Genomic DNA, 22,334 nt, shown 5'->3' with positions numbered 1-22,334 from the left:
ACAAAAAATAAATAAATAGCTCTGTCACAGATGTATGGACAAAGTGGTGACCGAAGAGTCTCATTCCTTCTTAGAATCTATAAGAAATATGATCAAGGAAGTAGTAAAGACTGTGATAGATGCAAGACTACCACCTGCCGTTCATAATATAAAAATGCTAATCGCTTAGGAATGGAAAGCCCCAGAGAAGCAAAATGCAATCCCAAGTGCTCTTAAGAGGAAATATCCTAGGATGGGAAGATAGAGGAGGACTGACATAGTGGGAAGAACTGAGACATGGCTGGATGAAAGCTATGACTGGGCAGTTAATGTACAGGGTTACTGTGTTTAGAAAGGATCGTCAAAACCGGAGGGGAGGGGTCTGCCTTTATGTAAAGTCCTGTCTAAAGCCCACAGTCCGAGAAGATATAAGTGAGGGACATGAACATGTGCAGTCACTGTGGGTAGAAATACATGGAGGCAAAAAAAAAAAAATACTAATAGGAAATTATAAATTACCTAATATACCAGAGAGTCTACAGAAAATCTGCTACTAAACTAGATAGACTCGGCAGATCATAATGAGGTGGTTATTATGGGGGACCTAAACTACCCAGATATAGACTGGGAAACTGAAAGCTGCACATCTCAAAGGAAAACAGGTTCTTGGCAATAACCAAAGACAATTGCCTTTCACAACTGGTTCAGGGCCCGACCAGAGGGACGGCCATACTGGACTTCGTATTAACCAATAGACCTGACAGAACAGATGTGCAGGTCGGTGGACAGCTGGGAAATAGAGACCATAAAGTAATAACTTTCCAATTGTCATAAAAAATAAATACATAAAAAAAGTGTTTCTTCAAGGAGGAACAAAAATACCAAACTTCAAAAAAAGCAAAATGTAGTCAACTAAGGGGCCCATAGGCAAAGTCCTCAGAAATAAAAAAATACAGCCACAAAATGGGATTTAAAAAAAAAAAAAAAAAAAAAAAAAAAAAAAAAAGCATCCTAAAATCAAAATTGTGAGTGGTACATACATTTATGGAAATAAAAGGTTAATGAACAAGAAAAGAAACAAAAAACAATGTGGATAAATAGAATTGTAAAGAAAGCAATACATGATAAATCATTTAAAATCACTAAAAACAGGAGGGTAGTTAGGAAACCCTGAAAAACTGAGGAAAAAAAAATAAAATCTGTAAAAAGCGGCGTCTTAAAAAGATAATAGACAAATCGGCAGGATTAGATAGCAGCCCCCCCCCCCCCACCCCTATCCTAAAAGAATTAAGTAATGTCATAGCCAGACCCTTATTTCTGATATTTAAGGACTCTATACTAACAGATTGTTCCACAAGATTGGCACATAGGGTTGTTTTGGGTATCGCATTTTCAATACTTTTGTCTGGTATCGACCTAGATACCGGGATCTGCCTTTTCTCGATACTAGGCTTCACTATTGCGCAATCTAGTATCAGCAGCACAGGGGAGAAAGATGCAGTCTGTGCCAGCAATGAGGAGAGAGGGGCGGGAGCACTGCGCCACCAATGAAAGCAAACGTTTAACAAATCCAGGAGGCGGTGTGGAGCTGCTATTAGCGACACTTAACCCGTCGGGTGCCACGCCTCCCTGCTGCATTAAATGTTAATCATTGGTGGCGCAGTGTGCCCTCTTCCCCAGTATGAAAATCATTGGGGGCACAGTGCGCCCCCTCCCCCTCTGGTGGTGTAGTGGCAGCTTCTGATCAGAGCCCCAGCAGTGAAGTTGCGGGGCTCCAATCGGTTACCATGGCAGACAGGACGCTACTGAAGCCCTGGCTGCCATGGTAAGCTCCCTGCTGGTGTGTAAACAAAGCACAGGGCAGCAGGGATAGTGTGAGGTCCTATTCACCCTAATAGAGCTCTATTAGGGTGAATAGGAGAAGGTATTAAAAGATCCCAGGTGTCACGATCCCTACTCTCGGGTCAAGTCATTGGGATGAATTATACTAGTGAGCTCATCAAGTTACCACAGAAATTCCCACCCACCTATTCTAAAATGACAGAATTATGCTAACTTACTCCCCTAGATTCTAACACCCCAATATTTTATATCACAGTAGCTGCCACCACCTATACTATAAGGCAATAGGGGCCTATACTCGGATATGCTCTCAACCCAATTTTAACACAGGTTATCTATATGGGACCTAAAATCCTCTGAAACACTACTGGTAACGTTATTCCCTCCGAAAGAGCAAGTTCTATAAGACCACAAGGAAGGGACTTATTAATGTTTAAATTTAATACACAATAGTGCAGTGCAATACAAAAATAATGTGTCAGATAAAAGAAAAATATACATACAATACAGTAAAACAGTAAATAAGTGAAAAAATAAGTGATAAAATAAGTGAAAAATACAGAATATTGGCTTACTGAGATACAGCAGTTATATTCCGGCTGTGGGGACAGCTGAAGATACGGGCACTCACTCCAAACGATGTGGATCCCCAAAATGTCTGACAATTACTTGCTCCCAAGCACCCATTTTTATCACCCCTCTGCTGAGGGGTGGTCTGTGAGGGAAGCTCCCTCCTTTCGGTCCGGTCTTCTGTGACATCGAATATTCAGGTTTTTGCCCCCACCTTCCCACAAGGCTGACCAATGTAGCAATATAAATCACTGATTACTTGCCGTATAACGGACTGTGAGTACAGGTACAATCCCATAATCTGAGTCTCCTCGTCCCGGTCATACAGACACCAAATATGATAGAGTTATGATTTCCAGAAGACCAGATCCTGAATACCGAGAAAAGCCTCATGTTCAGTATGTCGTGTATAGACTCTCCCTGAAGCCCATGTCAGGCTGAACACAATTATTAGGGTTGAGGATGTGGGCGTTATGAGGTCGGAGTTATGGCTTCCGATATTTCATTCATCCATTGAATGGGTTAGACTACCCGCTGGTTTGGCAGACAACATGTCTGGGGTTGCTCCGCATTTTTAATATCTCCCTTCCAGGTCTTCATTAGTGTGCCCAAATGGCTTGTAGTTAGCAGGCCAGTGTTAAATAGAGCCTCCTCTGAGAAGGTGGAGCGTCTCACCTAGTTTTCAAACTGGCTGGCACCTGGAGGTACAATTTGCATTTACTTAGTAGATCAACAGCCACTGCTATACAATCAGCTATTGATAAATTAGGAAAATATTAAATCTATATATCTGTCTATTACCTTGGATTTTGTTGGTTTAAATTACCCCCTTTCCCAATTTTACATATAAAATATATAAACAAACATATTACATATCACCACGTCCGAAGTTCAAACTATAAAAAAAAAAAAAAGTCGTATGTGGTGAGCGCCATAACAGAAAAATAAAAACTGCTTGATTCGCCATTTTTTTTAGTCACCTTGCAGATTACACTAAACTGTGTAAAAGTAATTAAAACGGAAGAGGACAGTATACTACTACAGAGGGCTCTGGATAGATTAGAGGCTTGGGCAGAGAAGTTGCAGATTAGGTTTAACACTGACAAATGTAAGGTTATGCACATGGGAAGGAATACTACAAGTCACCTGTACATACTAAATAGTAAAACACTGGGTAAGGCTACTTTCACACTAGCGTTCGGGGCTCCGCTTGTGAGTTCCGTTTGAAGGGGCTCACAAGCGGTCCCGAACGCATCCGTACTGCCCTAATGCATTCTGAGTGGACGCAGATCCGCTCAGAATGCATCAGTCTGGCAGCGTTCAGCCTCCGCTCTGCTCAGCAGGCGGACACCAGAACGATGCTTGCAGCGTTCGGGTGTCCGCCTGGCCGTGCGGATCCATCCAGACTTACAATGTAAGTCAATGGGGACGGATCCGTTTGAAGATGACACACTATGGCTCAATCTTCAAACGGATCCGTCCCCCATTGACTTTACATTGAAAGTCTGAATGGATCCGTCTGAGGCTACTTTCACACTTAGAAATTTTTTAACATTATAATGCAGACGGATCCGTACTGAATGGAGCCACCATCTGCATTATATGAACGGATCCGCTCTGAACGCAAGTGTGAAAGTAGCCTAACACCGACATTGAAAAGGACCTAGGAATTTTAGTGAACAGCAAACTAAGCTGTAAAAACCAGCATAGGGCAGCTGCTGCCAAGGCCAATAAGATAATGTGTTGCATCAAAAGGGGCATAGATGCCTGTGATGATAACAGTCTCACCACACATGGAGTACTGTGTACAGTTCTTGGCTCCTGCGAACGAGGCAGACACCACAGAGCTAGAGAGTGTTCAGAGGAGGGCAACTAAAGTAATAACTGGAATGGGGGGACTACAGTACCCTGAAAGATTATCAAAATTAGGGTTATTCACACAAAAAAAAAAAAAACACACCCCACACACACACACACCCACCCACAAACACCCACACACACGGGGAGGTCTAGTGTATAAATATATCAGAGGTCAGTACAGAGATCTCTCCCCTCACTCTTTTTAACCCCAGGACTGACTCTGACGAGGGGACATCCTCTGCGCCTGGAGGAAAGAAGGTTTGTACACAAACATAGAAGAGGATTCTTTACGGTAAGAGCAGTGAGACTATGTAAATCTCTGCCTGAGGAGGTGGTGATGGCGAGTACAATAAAGGAATTCAAGAGAGGTCTGGAGCGTAATAATATTACAGGCTATAGCTACTAGAGAGGGATCGTTAATCCAGGGAGTTAAATGGATTTTTTGTACTCACCATAAAATCCTTTTCTGGTAGTAGGCATTGGGGGACACAGCACCATGGGTATATGCCCAGCTGCCACTAGGAGGCAGACACTAGAAACAAAAAAGTGTTGGCTCCACCCAGGTGGGCTATACCCCTCTGCCAGAGCCAAAAGAACTCAGTCGGTACAAAAGCAGTAGGAACGCCACACCTGAACTAAAATGGAAACTGAACGCCAACAAGTCTTGAACTGGGGAGCCCGACAACCACAACAAAACGCCGGGACCACAAACAAGAATAAAGCTCAGAAAGGGGGCGAGGGGGACACAGATCCCACAACGCCTACTACGAGAAAAGGATTTTACGGTGAGTACAAAAAAAATATCTATTTTTCTCGTGCATGGCATTGGGGGACACAGCACCATGGGACGTCCCAAAGCAGTCCCTGAGGGAGGGAAGAAGAACGCCATGTCGCCAACCTAAAGCACAGCTGCCTGTAGAACCTTATGCCCCAGGCTGGCGTCAGCAGAAGCCAGGGAATGAATATGGTAAAACTTAGAAAAAGTGTGAACTGACGCCCAGGTGGCGGCCCGGCAAACCTGGGCAGCAGAAGCCTGATGACGCACCACCCAGGAAGCACCAACTGCCCCAGTCGAATGAGCGGTCAACCTGGAAGGGGGAGCACGGCCCTTCGCGACATAGGCCTCCTTGACAGCCGACCGAACCCAGCGAGAGATGGTGGCCTTAGAGGCAGGCAAACCCTTACGAAGTCCCGCCGGGACCACGAAAAGAGTCCGAACGACGGAAAGGTTCCGTGAGGCGAAGATACCAGCGGAGAGCCCAAACAACATCAAGGCAATGGAAGGATTTCTCCCTAGGGTGAGAAGGATTAGGGCAGAAGGAAGGAAGGACAGACAATCTCCTCATTGAAATGAAACGAGGAGACCACTAGAAGAAAAGAAGGAACGGGACGCAACACTACCTTGTACTGATGGAACACCACGAAAGGCGACCGGCAAGAAAGCGCCGCCAGTTCGGAGACCCGGCGGATGGAGGTGACTGCCACAAGGAAGGCCACCTAAATGAGACAAATGACAGATCTCTGCCAAAGGTTCAAAAGAAGAAGACTGAAGGGCGTCGAGGACGAGATTCAGGTCCCACTGCTCCACCGGAAAACTAAAGGGAGGGGCTCGGCGAGCGACACCCTGTGGGAAGGTCCTAACCTGAGCCAGCGAGGCCACAGGACGCTGGAAGAGGACAGAGAGGGCTGAAATCTGCCCCCTGAGGGAAGCCAGGCGAAGACTCTTCTCAAAACCGGCCTGAAGGAAGGCCAGAATGTTAGGGACAGAGAAACAGAGGGGACGAAAACACCCAGACTCACCAGGCAAAATACGCTCTCCAGGTCCGGTAGTAAATACGGGCCGACTGGGGTTTGCAAGGGTGATGCATCGTGCGTGATGCATGACCAATTCCGAGAGGCCACGGGACTTCAGGACCGCGGTCTCAACAGTCACACCGTCAAATGAAGCTGAGGTAAATTTGGGTGGAACAGAGGGCCCTGTGAAAGGAGATAGTGGCGCAGAGGAAGATGCCACGGAACGTCAGCGAGCAGAAACACTAGATCTGCGAACCACGCTCTGCGGGGCTAATCCGGAGCCACCAGGATCGCCGCCACCCGGGCTGCCTTGAGACGCTTGAGCACTCAGGGCAGGAGAGGAATGGGGGGGGGGGGGGGGAGGTACAGAAGGTTGAACTGAGACCAAGGCAGAACTAGGGTGTCGACCGCAAGAGCCTGAGGGTCCCTGGACTGCACGACATAGCGCGGAAGCCTGTATTTGAGGCGAGACGCGAAGAGATCCACGTCCGGAGTTCCCCATCGGTGACCAAGTTGAAGGAACACCTCTGGGTGGAGAGACCATTCGCCCGGGTCGACGAGCTGACGACTGAGGAAGTCTGCCGCCCAGTTGTCGACCCCGGGAATGTGAACGGCGGAGAGGACGGGAACGTGTTTCTTCGCCCACCGCAGGATATGGGAGGCTTCCCGCAAGGCCATCACACTCCTGGTGCCCCCTTGGTGGTTCAGATAAGCCACGGCAGTGGCATTGTCCGTCTGAACCCGGATCGGGAGACCGCGGAGACGTGGGGTCCAGTGAGACAGTGCCAGGAAAATTGCCCTGAGCTCGAGAACATTGATCTGCAGGGAAGACTCCTGAACAGACCAAAGACCCTGGACCGTGAGAGACTTGAATACCGCTCCCCAACCCGAGAGACTGGCGTCCGTCGTGATCACCCGACAACTGGGGGTGGGGGGAAAGGACCGGCCCAGGGACACCGTCCGAGGAATTAGCCACCAGGAAAGGTCCTGGCAAAGCTGAGGGGGGAGACTGGTAAGGCGATTAAGGCCTGCCGGGGACTTGTCCCATCTGGATAGAATGAACAACTGAAGGTCCCGGGAGTGGAATTGGGAATGGCTTCGAATGAGGCCACCATCTTCCTCAGGACGCGCATACACGTCCTGATAGAGAGGAAGGGCAGCGGAGAAGATTTACCCCCGCCTGAAGAGAAGAGAAACAACACCCGCCCGAGGCGAGTGTCGAAGATCATGCCCAGAAAGGGCATCCTCTGGCGTGGGATGAGGGAGGACTTTGAGTGTTTGATGAGCCACCCGAACTGGCCAAGAGCTGAGAGGGTGATGCTCAGGCTGGACAGGTTGTCCTCCAACGACTGGGCCCGAATCAGAAGGTCGTCCAGGTAGGGTACCAAGGCGACCCCCCTGGCATGAAGAAGGGCCACGAGGGGAGCTAACACCTTGGGGAAAACCCTCGGAGCGGAGGCCAGGCCTACAAATTTGAAATAGAGAACCTACCGCGAAGGAACTTTTGATGGGAGAGGGCAATGGGGACGTGCAGATGAGCGTCCTGAATATCGATGGACGACAGGAACTGGTCCAACTCCAAGGAGGCGATCACGGACTGGAGGGACTCCATGCGAAAATGACAGACCTGGACGAAGTGATTCAGCGCCTTCAGGTCCAGGATAGGACAGAGCGAACAGGTTAGAGTAGAAACCCCGAAAAAGTTATGACTCTGGATCCGGAACGATGACCCCTAGAGCGCGCAGGGAACGAATGGCCTGAAGAAAAAAAGAAAAAAAAAAGCCCCGCCGGGAGACCTGGGGGGGTGACGTCGGGAAGAGCCGTCTGGGCGGAAGATCGGAAAATTTGATCCTGTATCCGGAGGAGACCACCTCGAGAACCCAAACGTCTTCTACACTTACCAGACATTCCGAAAGGCGAGCAGGCGCCCTCCCACCTTGACGAGTCATGCGGAAGGAGGCTTAGTGGACTGGGGCGAGCAGGTTTGGCCTTAAAAGGAAGGCCTGGAGGTCTGATTCTGGGGAAGAAGGGAACTCTTACGGCCAGTGGCCTCCGAAATGAGCTCCTCCAAACGCTTCCCAAAGAGCTTCCCACCAAGAAAGGGAAGGGAAATTAGAGCTTTCTTGGAGGCAGAAGCCGCCGCCCAAGAACAAAGCCAGATGATGCGGCGGATGGCCATAGAGTTGGCGGCCGCACGGCCGGAGTGGCGGGCCGATTCCATAGAGGCATCACAAAGAAACTTGGACGCCTGGTAAATTTGAGAGGCAAGCACTGCCAAATCCCCATGGTCCAAGTCTGGAGGTAAGGCACGGATAAGCCGTTTTGCCCAGATAGCGCAGGCCTTAGCCACCCAGGAGGCAGAAAACGCAAGGCGGATGGTGGCACCCGCCACTACGAAAACAGACTTGGCCAAGGAGTTGACACGTTTGTCAGCGGGATCCGACAAGGAAGCCGCGTCAGCCAGGGGAAGGGTAGTAGCTTTCGCCAGGCGAGCAACCTGAGGGTCTACCTGAGGAGGAACCGTCCAGAGATTGACAGATTCCTCAGAAAAAGGATAAGGGACATCAGAGGCCTTGGTAAGATGAAGGCGCCGATCAGGGTGACGCCACTCCTTAGCGAGAAGTGCGTCCAGATCCTCGTGATTCGGGAAAACCACAGTGGACCGTCTAGAACGGCGGAAGGACACCGACTCCAGGGTGGAGGAAGAAGGAACGTCCTGCACATGGAGCGCGTCCCGGACGGCCTTGATGAGATCCTGTATGGCCTCCGACATCGCTGAGCACCGCTCCGATTCAGAATCTGAAGCGGAGGAGTCCCCAGGAGCGGCGGAAGAAGAAATTTCGCCCGACTCAGACCTAACCGGGGAGTGATCCGGGGTAGCTGAGGAAGAGCGAGACCCAGCTGAGACCGTACGAGGTCGCTTGCGGGACCGCATGCCAGAGCAAGAACGGGAACTTTCGCCAGGCGCATCACCAGCGGGAGGGCCCCTACCAGAGGCAGCCGCAATCTGGGCAGGCAGACTGTCCAAGGACTGCGCCAGGGATTAGGAGAGGCTGGCAAGGTTACCTATGGCCTGGGATAGGGTAGCAGCCCATTCCGGAAGAACCGACAGAGGGGGCCGCGGGGGCGGACTGGGGTTGAGGCACTGCACAAAGAGGGAAGTAGGCTGGCCGCATGGGAACTTCCTATTACACACAGAGCAGGCGTAATGAGTCGAAATGGCGGCAGGGGGAGTGGGAGCCTGACCAGAGGAAGACATGAGGGCGGATGGTGGAGCCTGCAAAGAAGAAAAGGCTGCCTACCAGAACCAATGGTGCAGTATCCCAGAGAACCAATCGCAGGGAAGCTGCAAGATGGCGACCAGACAGAGCCTGAAGCAGGAAGGAACCAGCAGTTCAGAAGAAAACACCCCCCCCAGCAGCCCGCGCTGGCGCTGGCTTGGGCGAAACAAACGCCTCCCAGGGCACCACCCACAGAGGGGAGGGACGCAGCAAGAAAAGCCCGGGAAGCCGGAGAAGGCAGAGACGCAGCTCCGCCCCACGTGACTTGCGGCCTAGGCCAGAACAAAGCCGGGGCCCAGAGTGAAAAAAATGCTGCCGGAGACGGGCGTCCGATCGCCGTGACGTCCGGCGGGAGCAGCAGAATAGGGGACACAGCGTCGATGCGGGAGGCCCAGAAAAGGCCAGGTAGGTGGAGCAGGAGAATGCCCGAAATGAAAAAACGGCTGCCTTAAAGGGCCAGGCCCCATGAAAAAAGGCGCCCCCATGCAGGAGTCCCTGCCCATAAATGATCCCCGGAGAGCTGATTTAGAGCCTCCAGGACCATGCAGTGCCTAACAAGGGGCCAGGCCACAAAGGGACTCAGGAGAACAAGGAGAGAGGGAAGGGAATAGGGAGACCGCCATACTCACCTTCCGACGTCTTCAGGCGCAGCATGACCACCCCCTCGGCAGACTCAACACGGAAGCCGTGGGTCCGCCGGAATTCCACTGCGGAAGCAGGTCAAGTGGGGGACTGGGTGGCTGCCGGGTACTTGAGTACGCGCCCGCAGGGGGGGCAATTAAGGTGGAGCACGATGGAGCCACCCCTACAACCTGTAGAGAAAAAAAAAAATGAAAAAAAAAAAATAAAGAAAACAAGATTAGCAGGATGACCTGCGAAAAAAAGAATAGCAGGTCATGTCTGCCTCCTACGGACACTAGAACTAGACTGAGTTCTTTTGGCTCTGGCAGAGGGGTATAGCCCACCTGGGTGGAGCCAACACTTTTTTGTTTCTAGTGTCAGCTGGGCTTATACCCATGGTGCTGTGTCCCCCAATGCCATGCACGAGAAATTCTGATTGCCTGATTAAGGGAACAAAATTCCTTCCCGACTCCAAAGTGGGGAAAATTTGCTTCTACCTCAGTTTTTTTTTGCCTTCCTCTGGATGAACTTGCAGGATAACAGGCTGGACTGGATGGACAGATTTCTTTTTCAGCCTTATAAACTGTTACGTTTCTTAACTTACTGTACCATTATTCCTTATAGTGTACATTTTCATTATTAAACCGACATCCACAACTACATGAGTAGAAATGAAGAAAAAAAATAAAAGAAAAAATACATGCACAATGTCAATAATGCCTACCCTGTGACATGATTGAGAACACACCGCTAGACTAACAAGTCCACCTCAAAGCACGTTTCACCTACTGGCTTCGCCAGGAGGAGGTGTGTGTAATAAAAAGCCAGGCATATATTATAGGCCTCCAAACAGGTGCAAACATATGAACCCAATTATGCTCACCTGTATTATGCAAAGCGGCGCAGCAGCATGGTGATTGTTTCTTTCCATTTATTAGTACATTTGGCACGTTTCTTGATCTATTTACCGTACCATTTTTCCTTATCGTGTATATTTTAATTATTTTTGAGCATCATTCTGTACTATACTTACCTGTTATGACATTAATGGTGGACTGCACCCTATGTGTACTCTGCATTGTTGGGGTTATCTTCAACAATATCCAGACATGAGAGTGAGTGAGTGAGTGAGTGAGTGTGTGTGTGTGCGCACGAGTGTGCGTGCGGTGTAGAGTCCGTATGCCGTCTTAAAAACAGGAAGCACAGCGAAGAAAAAAGACAGTCATGTGAATAAGCTCTTAAAAGGGAACCTGTCACCTGGATTTTGGGCATAGAGCTGAGGACATGGGTTGCTAGACGGCCGCTAGCAGATCCGCAAAATCCATTGCCCATAGCTCTGTGTGCTTTTATTGTGTAAAAAAAACGATTTAATACATATGCAAATTAACCCGAGACGAATCCCATCTCCGACTCATATCAGGGACAGGACTCATCTCAGGTTAATTTGCATATGGCTAAATTTTTATTTATTTTTCAGAATAAAAGCGCACAGAGTTATGGAGACTGGATATTGCAGAAGTGCTAGTGGCCATCTAGCAACCCCTATGTCCTCAGCTCTATACACAAAATCCCGGTGACAGGTTTGCTTTAATAACAGGCCAGCAAAACATTTATGGCGTTGTGCAGTGTGATATTGATGACCCGACTTGTGCAAGCACTGCATCCTCTTCACTAACTGCACACAGTCTTGTAGTGGCAGTGCAAATACAACTGCTTGTCCCCGTCACTTGAATGGGAAAAGCAACTGTCATTGCACTGCCGCTAAGTTAGACAGGATGCAGTTAAACCATGAAGACACAGTGCTTGCACGGATGTCCCACCCACTACACACATCTGCTCAGCAGAGTGCCAGTCAGGTAATCAATATTAAATCGAAAGGGGCCTATCATGAAAATAGGTAATTATAGCACCTTTAAGTAAACAAGGAATCTGACACGATACTTACTTGTTTTGCAACAGCAGAGAACTTCATTACATGCAGCGTTTCATCATAAGTAGATGCGCACTGATTGATATTCACAATCATACAGGCTTTTCCCTTTCCACAGAAAAAGGGCTGAAACAGTCTTGTGAGCTTGCTTTCCCTGAAAGGGACATAGCTAGTTTTCCTGGAGGTGAAGAAAAGTAAGAATTAGTCTTACCGGTAATTGTATTTTCCTGATTTATATAGAACGTAGAAACTACCTTTGGTAAAAAGGTTGGATCTAGTCAAAGGATGACCCTGTCCTAAAATTTAAAAAATGTAAGGTTCTCGGGTGGTTAAAGCTAGAGTTTCACCTAACTAACGGACAATATAATTGCCACTAGGATGACTTTTTTAGGATACAGGTTTCAAAAAGCTATCTTGCATAGGTTCAAAGGGTTCCTTAATTAAAGCATTGCGAACTATTGTCGGGTCCCAAGGCAGGACTGAGGATTTTTAGAGTTGGCCTCATCTGTGGGGTTGCTTTAATAAAACCTGCTTATCCTATTTTCTGACAGGGAACAGTTTAGAAACCAGCTCAAGGCTGCTATATGGACTTTTAGGGTGCTTGGTCTAAAGACCCCTATCAAAGCCATCTTTTAAAAAGTTCAGGATTTCCCCCAAACCCGGAAGCAGCGGATTTACATTTCTCAAAAGCTATCCATGAGCAGAATCTCTTCCAAATTTTATTATAGATGGTAGTGGTTACTTGTTTATGGCCTTTTTGAAGGGTTGATATCACTTCGTCCGGAAACCCCTGTAATTTTATTAAGTCCCTTTCAGAAGCCACACTAAACTTTAGCCTGCTTATTTCCGGGTTCCAAATTATATATCTCTATCTCTATCTCTACATACATACATACATACATACATACACCTACTGCAGTCGGATGGTCTGATGAATCCTGGGAGAAGGAATTTGTTTGAGCATTTTTCCGTGTGGCAAAAAAAAGTATATTTCGGGATATCCCCACTCCGCTGTCAAAGCCCAGAAAACCTGTTTGTTTAGGGACCACTCGCTTGGGTCTTCGTAATGCCTGCTGAGGAAATCTGCCGATGTTTTTTTGACCCTTTTAGGTAAGCCACTGAAATTGATAGGATTTTTCCCTCTGCCCAAGAGAAAATCCTGTTGGAAAAAGACTCTGAAGTAGAGGGCATCTTGTCCCCCCTGGTGTTTGAGAACGCCACCGTTGTCATGTTGTCTGACAAAATTCTTATGTGCTGGCCCAGCAGAAGATCCTGACCTTGCAGTTTCCCAGACTGCTCGGAGTTCTTGGCAATTTAAGGATCTCCCCCTTATGGCTTGATTTCAAGTTCCTTGGAAGCAATTATTTCCAATCTTTGCCCCTATCCCTGCTGACTGGCATCTGTTGTTACAGTATAGGGGCTTGGGTTCCAGGAAAATAATTTTGACAGGCTGTCCATGTTCTTCCACCATTCCAAAGACTTCCGAGCGCCTTATGAGAATTTTCTGATTTAGAGACTGATGATTTCCATGCCAAACCGAAAGGATCAACTTCTGAATGATCTTGTGTGATATTGGCTCCATGGCACTGTCATGATACAAGCTGTCATCAGGCCTAGGATGCTCATTGCCTCTCTGATCGTACAAACTGCATTTTTTTTTTTCTATCAGATTTTGCTGTATTTTCTCTGAAAGGAAGGATTTTTGCAAGCTCAAGTCTAGTACAGTTCCTAAGAAAATTTTTCCTGGTGTCAGGTCTAATTTTTCCCAATTTAGGATCCAATCTAGATCTTGCAGGAGAGCGATCAGTCTGAGCAGGATTCATTAACATTTGCACAGAGTCTGCGATTAGAAGAAAGTAGTCCAGATATGGTACGATTTTTATTCCTTTCATCCTGAGAAAAGCCACGATCTAATAATTTTGTGAATAACTGAGGGGCTGATGATATTCCAAATGGAAGACATTGGAATTAATAATGATCCACTCTGCCTTATTCCCTTATGGCACATTACTGCTCCTGAAGCGCTGATACTTTATTTATCTGTTCAGGAGGCTTCAAATTTATTATGAATCTGAAAAAAAAAAAAAAAAAAAAAATATGCAGTTTTCTTACAAGAAAGTCTTGAGTAATACCCCTTGCCTTCCTGATGTTTTGGGACCTGAATCACCGCACCCGGATTTTGCAATGTATTCCATCAGGTTTCTTTGAGTTGTATTTTGTCCGTACCAAGTCAACATATTTTTGTTGAGGAACTGAAATTCTATTCTGTGGCCTTCTTGTACGATTTGAAGCACCCACAGGTTTTCCGCTATTTCTCCCCCCATACTGGGAGAAAGAATTTTAGTCTTCCTCCCATCGGCCTGGCATCATTGTTTGTTCTGGGAGGTGTTGGGGTTAAGTATAAAATAAAGAAAGAAAAAAAAGAAGAAAAAAAAAAGTTTGCTTTCCTTCCGGAAAGCCTTTCTTCTTGTCTGAAGCTTTTTCAAAGGATATGATCTAATACTGGGCCGAAAACATAAGACCCTGAGAAAGGAATCACGCATTATTTAATTTTTAGACGCTTTATAGATTCCAGTATATCCTCACTGGGAGTCTCCATTTTTAAATGGTTTTCCAACTGGGACAACCACAAAAGCATGGACCATGCCACCGAGGTAGCGTCAATGTTAGTTGAGACTAAGGCTGCTGAGGTCTTTCAAGTTTTTCCTCAAGAGACTGTCTCTGCCTTACGATCAATTGGTTCTTTTAGCCAAGATGAATCCTCAAAGGGAATAGCAGTTTTTCTATCCACCCTGGCCACAGGAGTATCTATTTTTGTAATTTCCTCCAACAATTTTGTCTCCTCTTTATCAAAGGCTAGGAGATTCTTAAATTCTCTGGGAATAGAGTCTTATCCACATCTTCCCATTCTTTTAAAAATAATTTGTTTTACGTCACACCCTTTTCAAATATCATTCACTGACCAAAGGAACGTTGTGAAGGAAATAGTAAAACTACATCTTTATTGAAACTTTATTAAGTGAACAGGAGGGAAAACTACCTAATGTGAAACCTTCCAATTGACAAACCTATATCCACACCAATCCAGGCGACAGATAACGCAGCACCAGCTGGTCTAATTGATTGCGCAAGAACCCAGCCTGCCCAGTCGCTCAGGTGTGAACACAAGTCAATTTGGGAAGTCACGTAGGTGGAACCAACTACAAACGTGTGTTGGTCCACAAATACATGCCACAGCAGTATGACACTGGGCAGTAAACACTGCTCTATGATAGTGAGCAGTAATAAGCCACTCTTTTACATACAAGGCAGCTGTATGTGGCAATAAGCGCTAATGCTCAATTGTCCGTGCCACTAAGTTACTTGTCTGAGAAATATTTAACCCCTTGATAAACATCTGCCCATGCTAAGCAGTTGCGACCTGTGAATAAACACACATGCCCACTATGCCATGTGGTGCAGGTGCTGTCATCCACTGCCACATGTGCACAAATCAAGAGAGGCATTTGCTAGGCAGCCCTGCGACACTAGTGATGGCTGGATAGGAGCAAACTGTTTGATAAACATCTGCCCACACTCAGAGGGCTGAAAATACAGACCACTACTGCGGTGTGAACACGAATCAAAAACAGACTAAACTTGGCTGTGTGCATCATAAGTTTGTCCCCACTAACAGCTCTTCCTTTTAGGTTCCACCTTATGAGTAGTCTTTTTCCCCATGACCCTACACAGGAGGCTCTGGGGATTCATAATAGAGCTGGAGGAATCCATCTGTAAGGACCCCGTTATTAACCCCCTTCAGGTTTAAAATGCCCTCAGCACTTACCCCTCCTGTTGCCGCGATGCTCCTCCTCTCTTTCAGGGACTTATTCTAAGAGGAACGGATGGGACACAAGGCCGGTAACCCAGGCCTCAAGTGTCCCACGACATGAGAACTGCTGTGGGGGCCGCCATCTTACTTCCGGTAGCCCTTACATCAGCGGAAGTGACATCCGATGAGCTGTGCCTCCAGCTATTGCAGCGCAATGAAAAGGAGCGAGTCTGGAGCCCAGAGCCCCACCGGGTTTTGCTGTTACCAATCCCGCAGCAGTATCTTCCTGTATATACCTGGAATTTAGTCACATGGCGGAAGGGGGGTGGGGGGGCTGTCAAGAGGACTCAACCTCTCTATGTTTTCTGTCCCAATAGTGGGCGGGGAGACATCCTCCATGTGGTGCAATCAGACGTAGTCATGGAAATATTTTAAAGGATATGGAGAGATATATATTTTTAGTTACAGTATTTTTACTAATTTAGAGGCAGACATCTTATATAGAGCTGTTATCAGCTGGAAACAGCCCTTTGGATTGTTGTACTGCAGGTACTGGAGCAGACCCTATTGGCTAACACAGCAGTATGTACACAGCATACTCTACCCCCACACCTATACTAAGAGGGAGGAGATCAGAAGCATCAGGTCCCTATGTATAGCATGCACAACTTTCACAAAAAAAAAAACAGTTGCATATTGCTGTGCTGCTGGTGTGTATTCCCAAAATGAAGGAAGCAGTAGCTGAGAATTATAAGGGGGGTGGGGTGACATTGCTGGCAGTTACGAGGTTGAACTGTGGCTGATAATTATTGTGGTACTTGCAGCTTCACATCCATGGGGGACACCCATTGGACAAATACAGGACAACTGCAGCTAGACTCCCGAGAGGGCACCTATGACAATCCACAGGTGTTATGGACTATTGATACAAAATGGATACTTGCTTGTTGAGCTAAGATGGTGGCCAGGCATTCAGCCAACACCTATAAACTAGAATCTTACTTTGTGTTTTTATCATGTGTTTCTTTGTGGTTTCTGTTCAGCTCAAGCAAGCAGCTACAAAGATAGAAGTAACGGTTTCACCCAGGGGGGAGGGAGAAGGAATTTCCTCTGGCCGTCAAGGTTACAGAAAAGTAGAGAGTTCATAGCCAATAGAAAATATATACTTTATCTTTCACCCCCCCTCCCACTCCCTCCTCTCATGAAACCCATGTTGTTTTCAGAAATAAACCAGAGATACTGATTAACTCCATGTAGTGAGTTGTCTGTCTGATCTCTCCGTGCACGTATCTTAATTAATTTGGAGCAGTACATCAAATCAATCTGGCAGCTTTGTCAGAACCAGAACAATTTTGGCACCCAACGTGGGGCTCGAGGATTGGACCCTCTGTTCCCGTACCCCCAGAGACCAGACGAGGAGAGGCGCACTAACGGACACCGGGATCGCAACCCGTGATATGAGGTAGGAAAATTGAGTCATCTTGCCTATAAAGTGTCCCCTGGTGTAGCCTCTTGGTGTTCGTCTGAGGGAGGGGTGCGGAAGCAGTCTGGGACGTCCTCGAGGGCATGAAAGTAAGAACCCCATATGTTTTCTTAAAGTCTTGATGTACTGTGTTGTGCCTATAAGTTGTGAAGACCCTGTTGACAAGTATCATTGACTGAGACACGGAGTTCTCCTGTGTTCCTGTATCGGAGTTCAGCCCGGTGTCTGACTCGAATCTCCATAAAGGGGACGATCACAGATGGGTGGAGAGCGGTTCGCGGTAGCCCAGAGTGTGCTGACCGGGAACTCAAAGGTCTTCACGTCCAGTGATTACTCTATGCAGAGGTCTTTAGGCGGCTTCAGTAGGTACGAGAGATAATGGGAAATGAGGAAAGTGTCCCGAAGGGTTACTGTTCACCTGAACAGTACGTGGCGGACAGGAGAGGCAAACGTTTCATAAAAGGATTAAGTAAGTTGGAGAAGAGTTAAAGGTGTCTGTAAAGGAGGCATCCTCATAAAAGGATTAAGTAAGTTGGAGAAGAGTTAAAGGTGTCTGTAAAGGAGGCATCCTATGTAGTGCTACCTGGCAAGTGTTGTTAAACGAGAAGAGAGGGAAGTTAGAAGATGATTAAATTGACAGACATGGTCCGTGTGTGGTTGGACTGTAGTAAAGAATTTGAACAGACCGGGGGGGAACTAAATTTTGATGAGAAAAGACAGAGATATTTCTGTAAGCCTGGTGTTGCATTGATACATGACTAGCCACCACCCTATAATGGCGCCGGGAAGAAAGCAGGTGGGTGGACCTGCAAAACATGTGGTCAACAGAATCCCTCCTCCCGTGATACGTGCCTTCCCTGTGGGGTTCCCCACCCACAAAACCACACCTTGGTAACTACTCCCCGGCACGTCCCATCACTTCCCGTGTTAGCTACAGCGCCATCTTGTCCCCAGGCAACGCCCATGAACGGACCTTTAATATCATTCGGTCCGGACCCCCCCGTCACTCCTATGTCACCCTTGCCCCTTCCTACTACCTTGTACCCGATGATAAACCCGGACGGTACATTCATGCTACCCCACTCACCTGCCACCCTTACTCCTATAATGGTAGGGGGGCAACCTGATGAAGCAGAACAGGGGGATGCAGACGGTGCTGCAGAATCCACAATGGGCATACAAAATGCACCGGGTAATATGCAGACTCCTTCGCGGGGTACCCCGACAGACTACGGGGATCCGCCAACTTTACCCCTGGCACCACAGTGGACTGTACCCATGACCGTGCGCCCATCACGACGTTCACAAGATCAAATACTGCAGGGTCAGATTACAGAGTTACAAAAGAACTTACAGAAAATTGAGCAGGGAAACCTTGAGACACTGAAAGAAGCCCTAGCACTTAACCGGCCACAGGGACCACCAAAATATGTGTCTTTCACCCCACAACAGTTATTCACCATAGTGAATTTACTGCCTGACCCTGAGACCCATCCCATGCCCTTTTTCAGGAAACTGTCCCAAGTGCATCAAACCTATGGGTGCACATGGTCGGACCTGCAAAGTATAGTGGAAAACAAGACAGGTGAATACTCCTCACTGATAATGGATCAAATCCACATCCCTGAACTTAAAAGGTGCTAACTTTGACCCCCAAGATCATGAGTCTGGAGAATTCTTTATAGAACAACTACAGAAATGGACAAAAGCTAAATTTGCAGATCATTCCATGCAGATCATTCCACCACATTGCAGGACAGCTGCGGGGGATCAGTTGACCCCCACCTTTTTTCTTTTCACAGAAATGTTAGTTTCTGCTGTGTTAGTTTAAGCTCCTCTTTCTGATAAGAAACTGTCTCGCTTCTTGGTCTTTGTGGTTTTCACTCAAATTATGTGACACCCACGGCTGCCGGATGTCTGACAATAAAATTCTGCACTGATTTATATGAGCAAGGGGATTCGCTGCAAACCATTTTGCACCTCATCCCCAATACTCTCTGGGCCAGAGGACCCCAGGATATTGGATACCTCAGTGTCCCACCAGTCACTGTGACCCTGAAGGACCCCAAAGTCCTACCATACAAAGAGACTGGACCCAGTAGCCAGAGAAGCCCCTTCCTGTGTCAGAGCTATCCATGCTGCCAGCTCTCTTCTAAACGTCACATCTGACGTTGTGCTGGGTCATCCCCTCACTATTCTGGCTCCCCATGACATTTCTGCCATCCTCCAGCAGACTCAACCTAAACACCTCACTGCACAGCGCCACCTCCGGCTTCCGTGTAGTTTGCTTCTGCCAGATAATGTCACCATTCAGAGGTGCCACATCCTCCATCCTGCTGCACTCCTTCCTCTTCCAAGGGGGGAGTATAATGGAGATTCTGAAGATTTTATTGATCTACAGGCACACTCGAGCTGACACCTCTGAGGCCAGAGGAAAGGCCCTAGCTGATCAAGCAGCAAAGGAAGCAGCAGTGAAAGAGGAAAGAGTCCAGTCAGACCAGATTATGATAACACAGGAAGACCTGGAACAAGAAGAAATCACATGGGACCTCCTGAAACAAATACAGAAACAGGCCACGCCACAAGAAAAATTGGATTGGCTAAAAGAGTCAGCCCAAGAAGAGAAAGAATCTGGACTGTGGACCCAAGGAAGGAGAGCATCTCTGCCCAAAGCTCTCTATCCTCTGATAGCTTCAATAGCTCATGGGCCCACCCACCAATCTAAGACCATCATGAAAGAACTAATAGACAATGGCCCCAGGGATAACCCCTGTCCTGGTGAGGCATACTCAGTCTTGCCTCATCTGTGCGCAGTGCAACCCGGGAAGACCTGAGCCTACACCAACCAAATGTCTCCCCAAAGCCCAGTACCCGTTCCAACGGATTCAAATTGACCACATCCAGATGCCAATGTGCCAAGGGTTTCAATATGTGCTAGTAGTGATAGACTTGTTCTCTGGGTGGCCAGAAGCCTACCCCGTCCGAAACCAGACAGCAACCACTACTGCAAAAAAACTGATGCAGGAGCTTGTCTGTAGGTTCGGAGTACCTGAGGTCATTGAGAGTGATCAGGGCCCAGCATTCACTGCTAGATTAACCCAAGAAGTCTGGAAGATGGTAGGGTCACACTTAGCCTATCACACACCCTACAGACCCCAAAGCGGCGACAAAGTCAAACGACTGAACGGGGTACTGAAGTCCAAGATGCTGAAAATGACTGGGGAGACAGGGCTCAGTTGGGTACAATGCCTGCCAATAGCACTATTTTCAGTTAGACACACCCCTAGGCCTCCACACCAAATTTTGTTTAGGACACGGCCTAGGATGGGACAGTACTTCCCACAGCAATTGCAAATGCATTATGAATCTGTTGCTAAATATGTGATTGCCCATAGTAAACAATTGTCTAATATATGTGCACAAGTTTTCTCTTCCATTCCAGATCCTGACTCCCTAGAGGGAATACACACTCTCAAACCTGGAGAGTGGGTGGTGGTCAAGAAACACGTCAGAAACGCCCTCGAACCACGATACAAGGGGCCTTACCAGGTGTTGCTGACTACCCCGACCTCTGTGAAACTCGATGGAGGCTTACCTGGATCCACACCTCACATTGTAAAAGAGTAAAGGCTGTCCCGACGACCCTGGAACAATAAGCCATGAGGATTCACATACTGATCATGACTTTGACAGTGGGCATATCTGCAGTGTTCACGCCACTGGGTGATGAATGGGACAATTCACTGACACGGCACCATCAAATTCTAGTCCAGGGGTTGAGACACTCAGATTGTTGGATCTGTACCCACAGTCCCGTGAGTTCAACCAGTATGCCTTATGTTGCAATTCCCTTGGAACTTTCTGAACTGATTGACCTGTCTAATTCTACCATATTTCTCACTAGCATACACCAAGTTAAATCCAGTACAAACAAGGACAGGGAAGTAGCCTTACCTGTTGCAGGGTGGGCAGATGCCCCATGGCTCATGATAAACAGATCAGGCCCCTCGGTAGATTATAGCTCTACTCCTTGGCAAGAGGGACACTGGGCTAATGTCACATGTTTTCCTAGCTGGACACACTGTTATTGTCTCCAAGTACAAACCAAAGGTATGACATTTAGTCCACACATACACTCAGGTTGCAATGATTCAAAAACAGACAGCCACGTGCAGTGTATTGGTGTAGATGCTGAGAACGGAAAGGATCTGCCCTGTAACAACCGTACTGTACAGGATCTCCTGACAGGTATATTAGCTAACGACACCGAAAGTCAGTCAAAAGGATATGAGTTGGCGAAAGGGACACAATTAGCCAAACTAATTACCCGATTATTCAATAGCACAGAAGTTCCAGAAGATATATACTTAGTTTGTGGACACAAAGTGTACAAATGGTTATCCCAGAATGTCACAGGACTGTGCACCATCGCCAGGCTTACTCCTGCCACCTTTATAGTACCACACTCTGAAATTGGCATAAATGCAGTACCTAAACACACCTTGTATCATAGGGCCAAAGATAACACACCCAGACCAAATGGCAAGCCACATGTAGTAGAGATGAGCATTACCAACAAAATTGTTAGTTCCATCTTCATATATCCCATGATAGCGCAGATGTGGGATCATCTGGTAGTAGCAACAGACCTGGATGACCAAATATGGGAAGAGATGAGACTTATGAATACCTCAAACATTGTGCAAAACCAGTTAATCATTGTCACCAACCAACACACATTAGTTCTAGATTATGTTACAGCTAAAGATGGAGGTATGTGCCAGGTTGTGGGACCCTCTTGTTGCCATTACATAGACCCGCAGGGTAATTTGCAAGTTAAGGTGGGTATAGAGAAAATGGCGGATTTAAGAGATAAATGGCTGGACGCGCATAAAGCTGGTAAAGATACATGGTGGTCTGATACCTTCTCTTCCCTTAACCCCAATAACTGGTTCAAAGGTATTGGGGGTTGGCTCATGGGAATTGTCCAGGTAATATTGCAGGTAGCCCTAATAATACTGGTGATATATGTAGTGATTAAGCTCGTTCTTATTTGTGTGACCCGCTTTTCAAAGAATGAAGAAAACTGATGAACGAACTATTATGCTCCTCTACGATGAGGAAGGACAGAAGGAAACATCGTTCAACACAGCTCCCCCTCCT

General features: G+C 47.3%; 1 protein-coding gene across 1 annotated transcript in view; it reads right to left on the bottom strand.

Annotated features, from left to right (window-relative positions):
• The window catches only part of LOC122938219 (kinesin-like protein KIF20A), a 117,222-nt gene that overhangs the window by 28,052 nt on the left and 66,836 nt on the right, over positions 1–22,334 (bottom strand). The window contains exon 12 of the mRNA XM_044293591.1: positions 11,893–12,055. Coding sequence (XP_044149526.1) covers positions 11,893–12,055 — 163 coding nt within the window. The remainder of the gene's footprint in view (positions 1–11,892; positions 12,056–22,334) is intronic.

Source organism: Bufo gargarizans, chromosome 5 (assembly GCF_014858855.1).
Source record: "Bufo gargarizans isolate SCDJY-AF-19 chromosome 5, ASM1485885v1, whole genome shotgun sequence".
Taxonomy (NCBI): Eukaryota; Metazoa; Chordata; class Amphibia; order Anura; family Bufonidae; genus Bufo; species Bufo gargarizans.
Note: the sequence above shows the minus strand (reverse complement) of the source record. Positions and strands in the feature narration are given on the sequence as shown.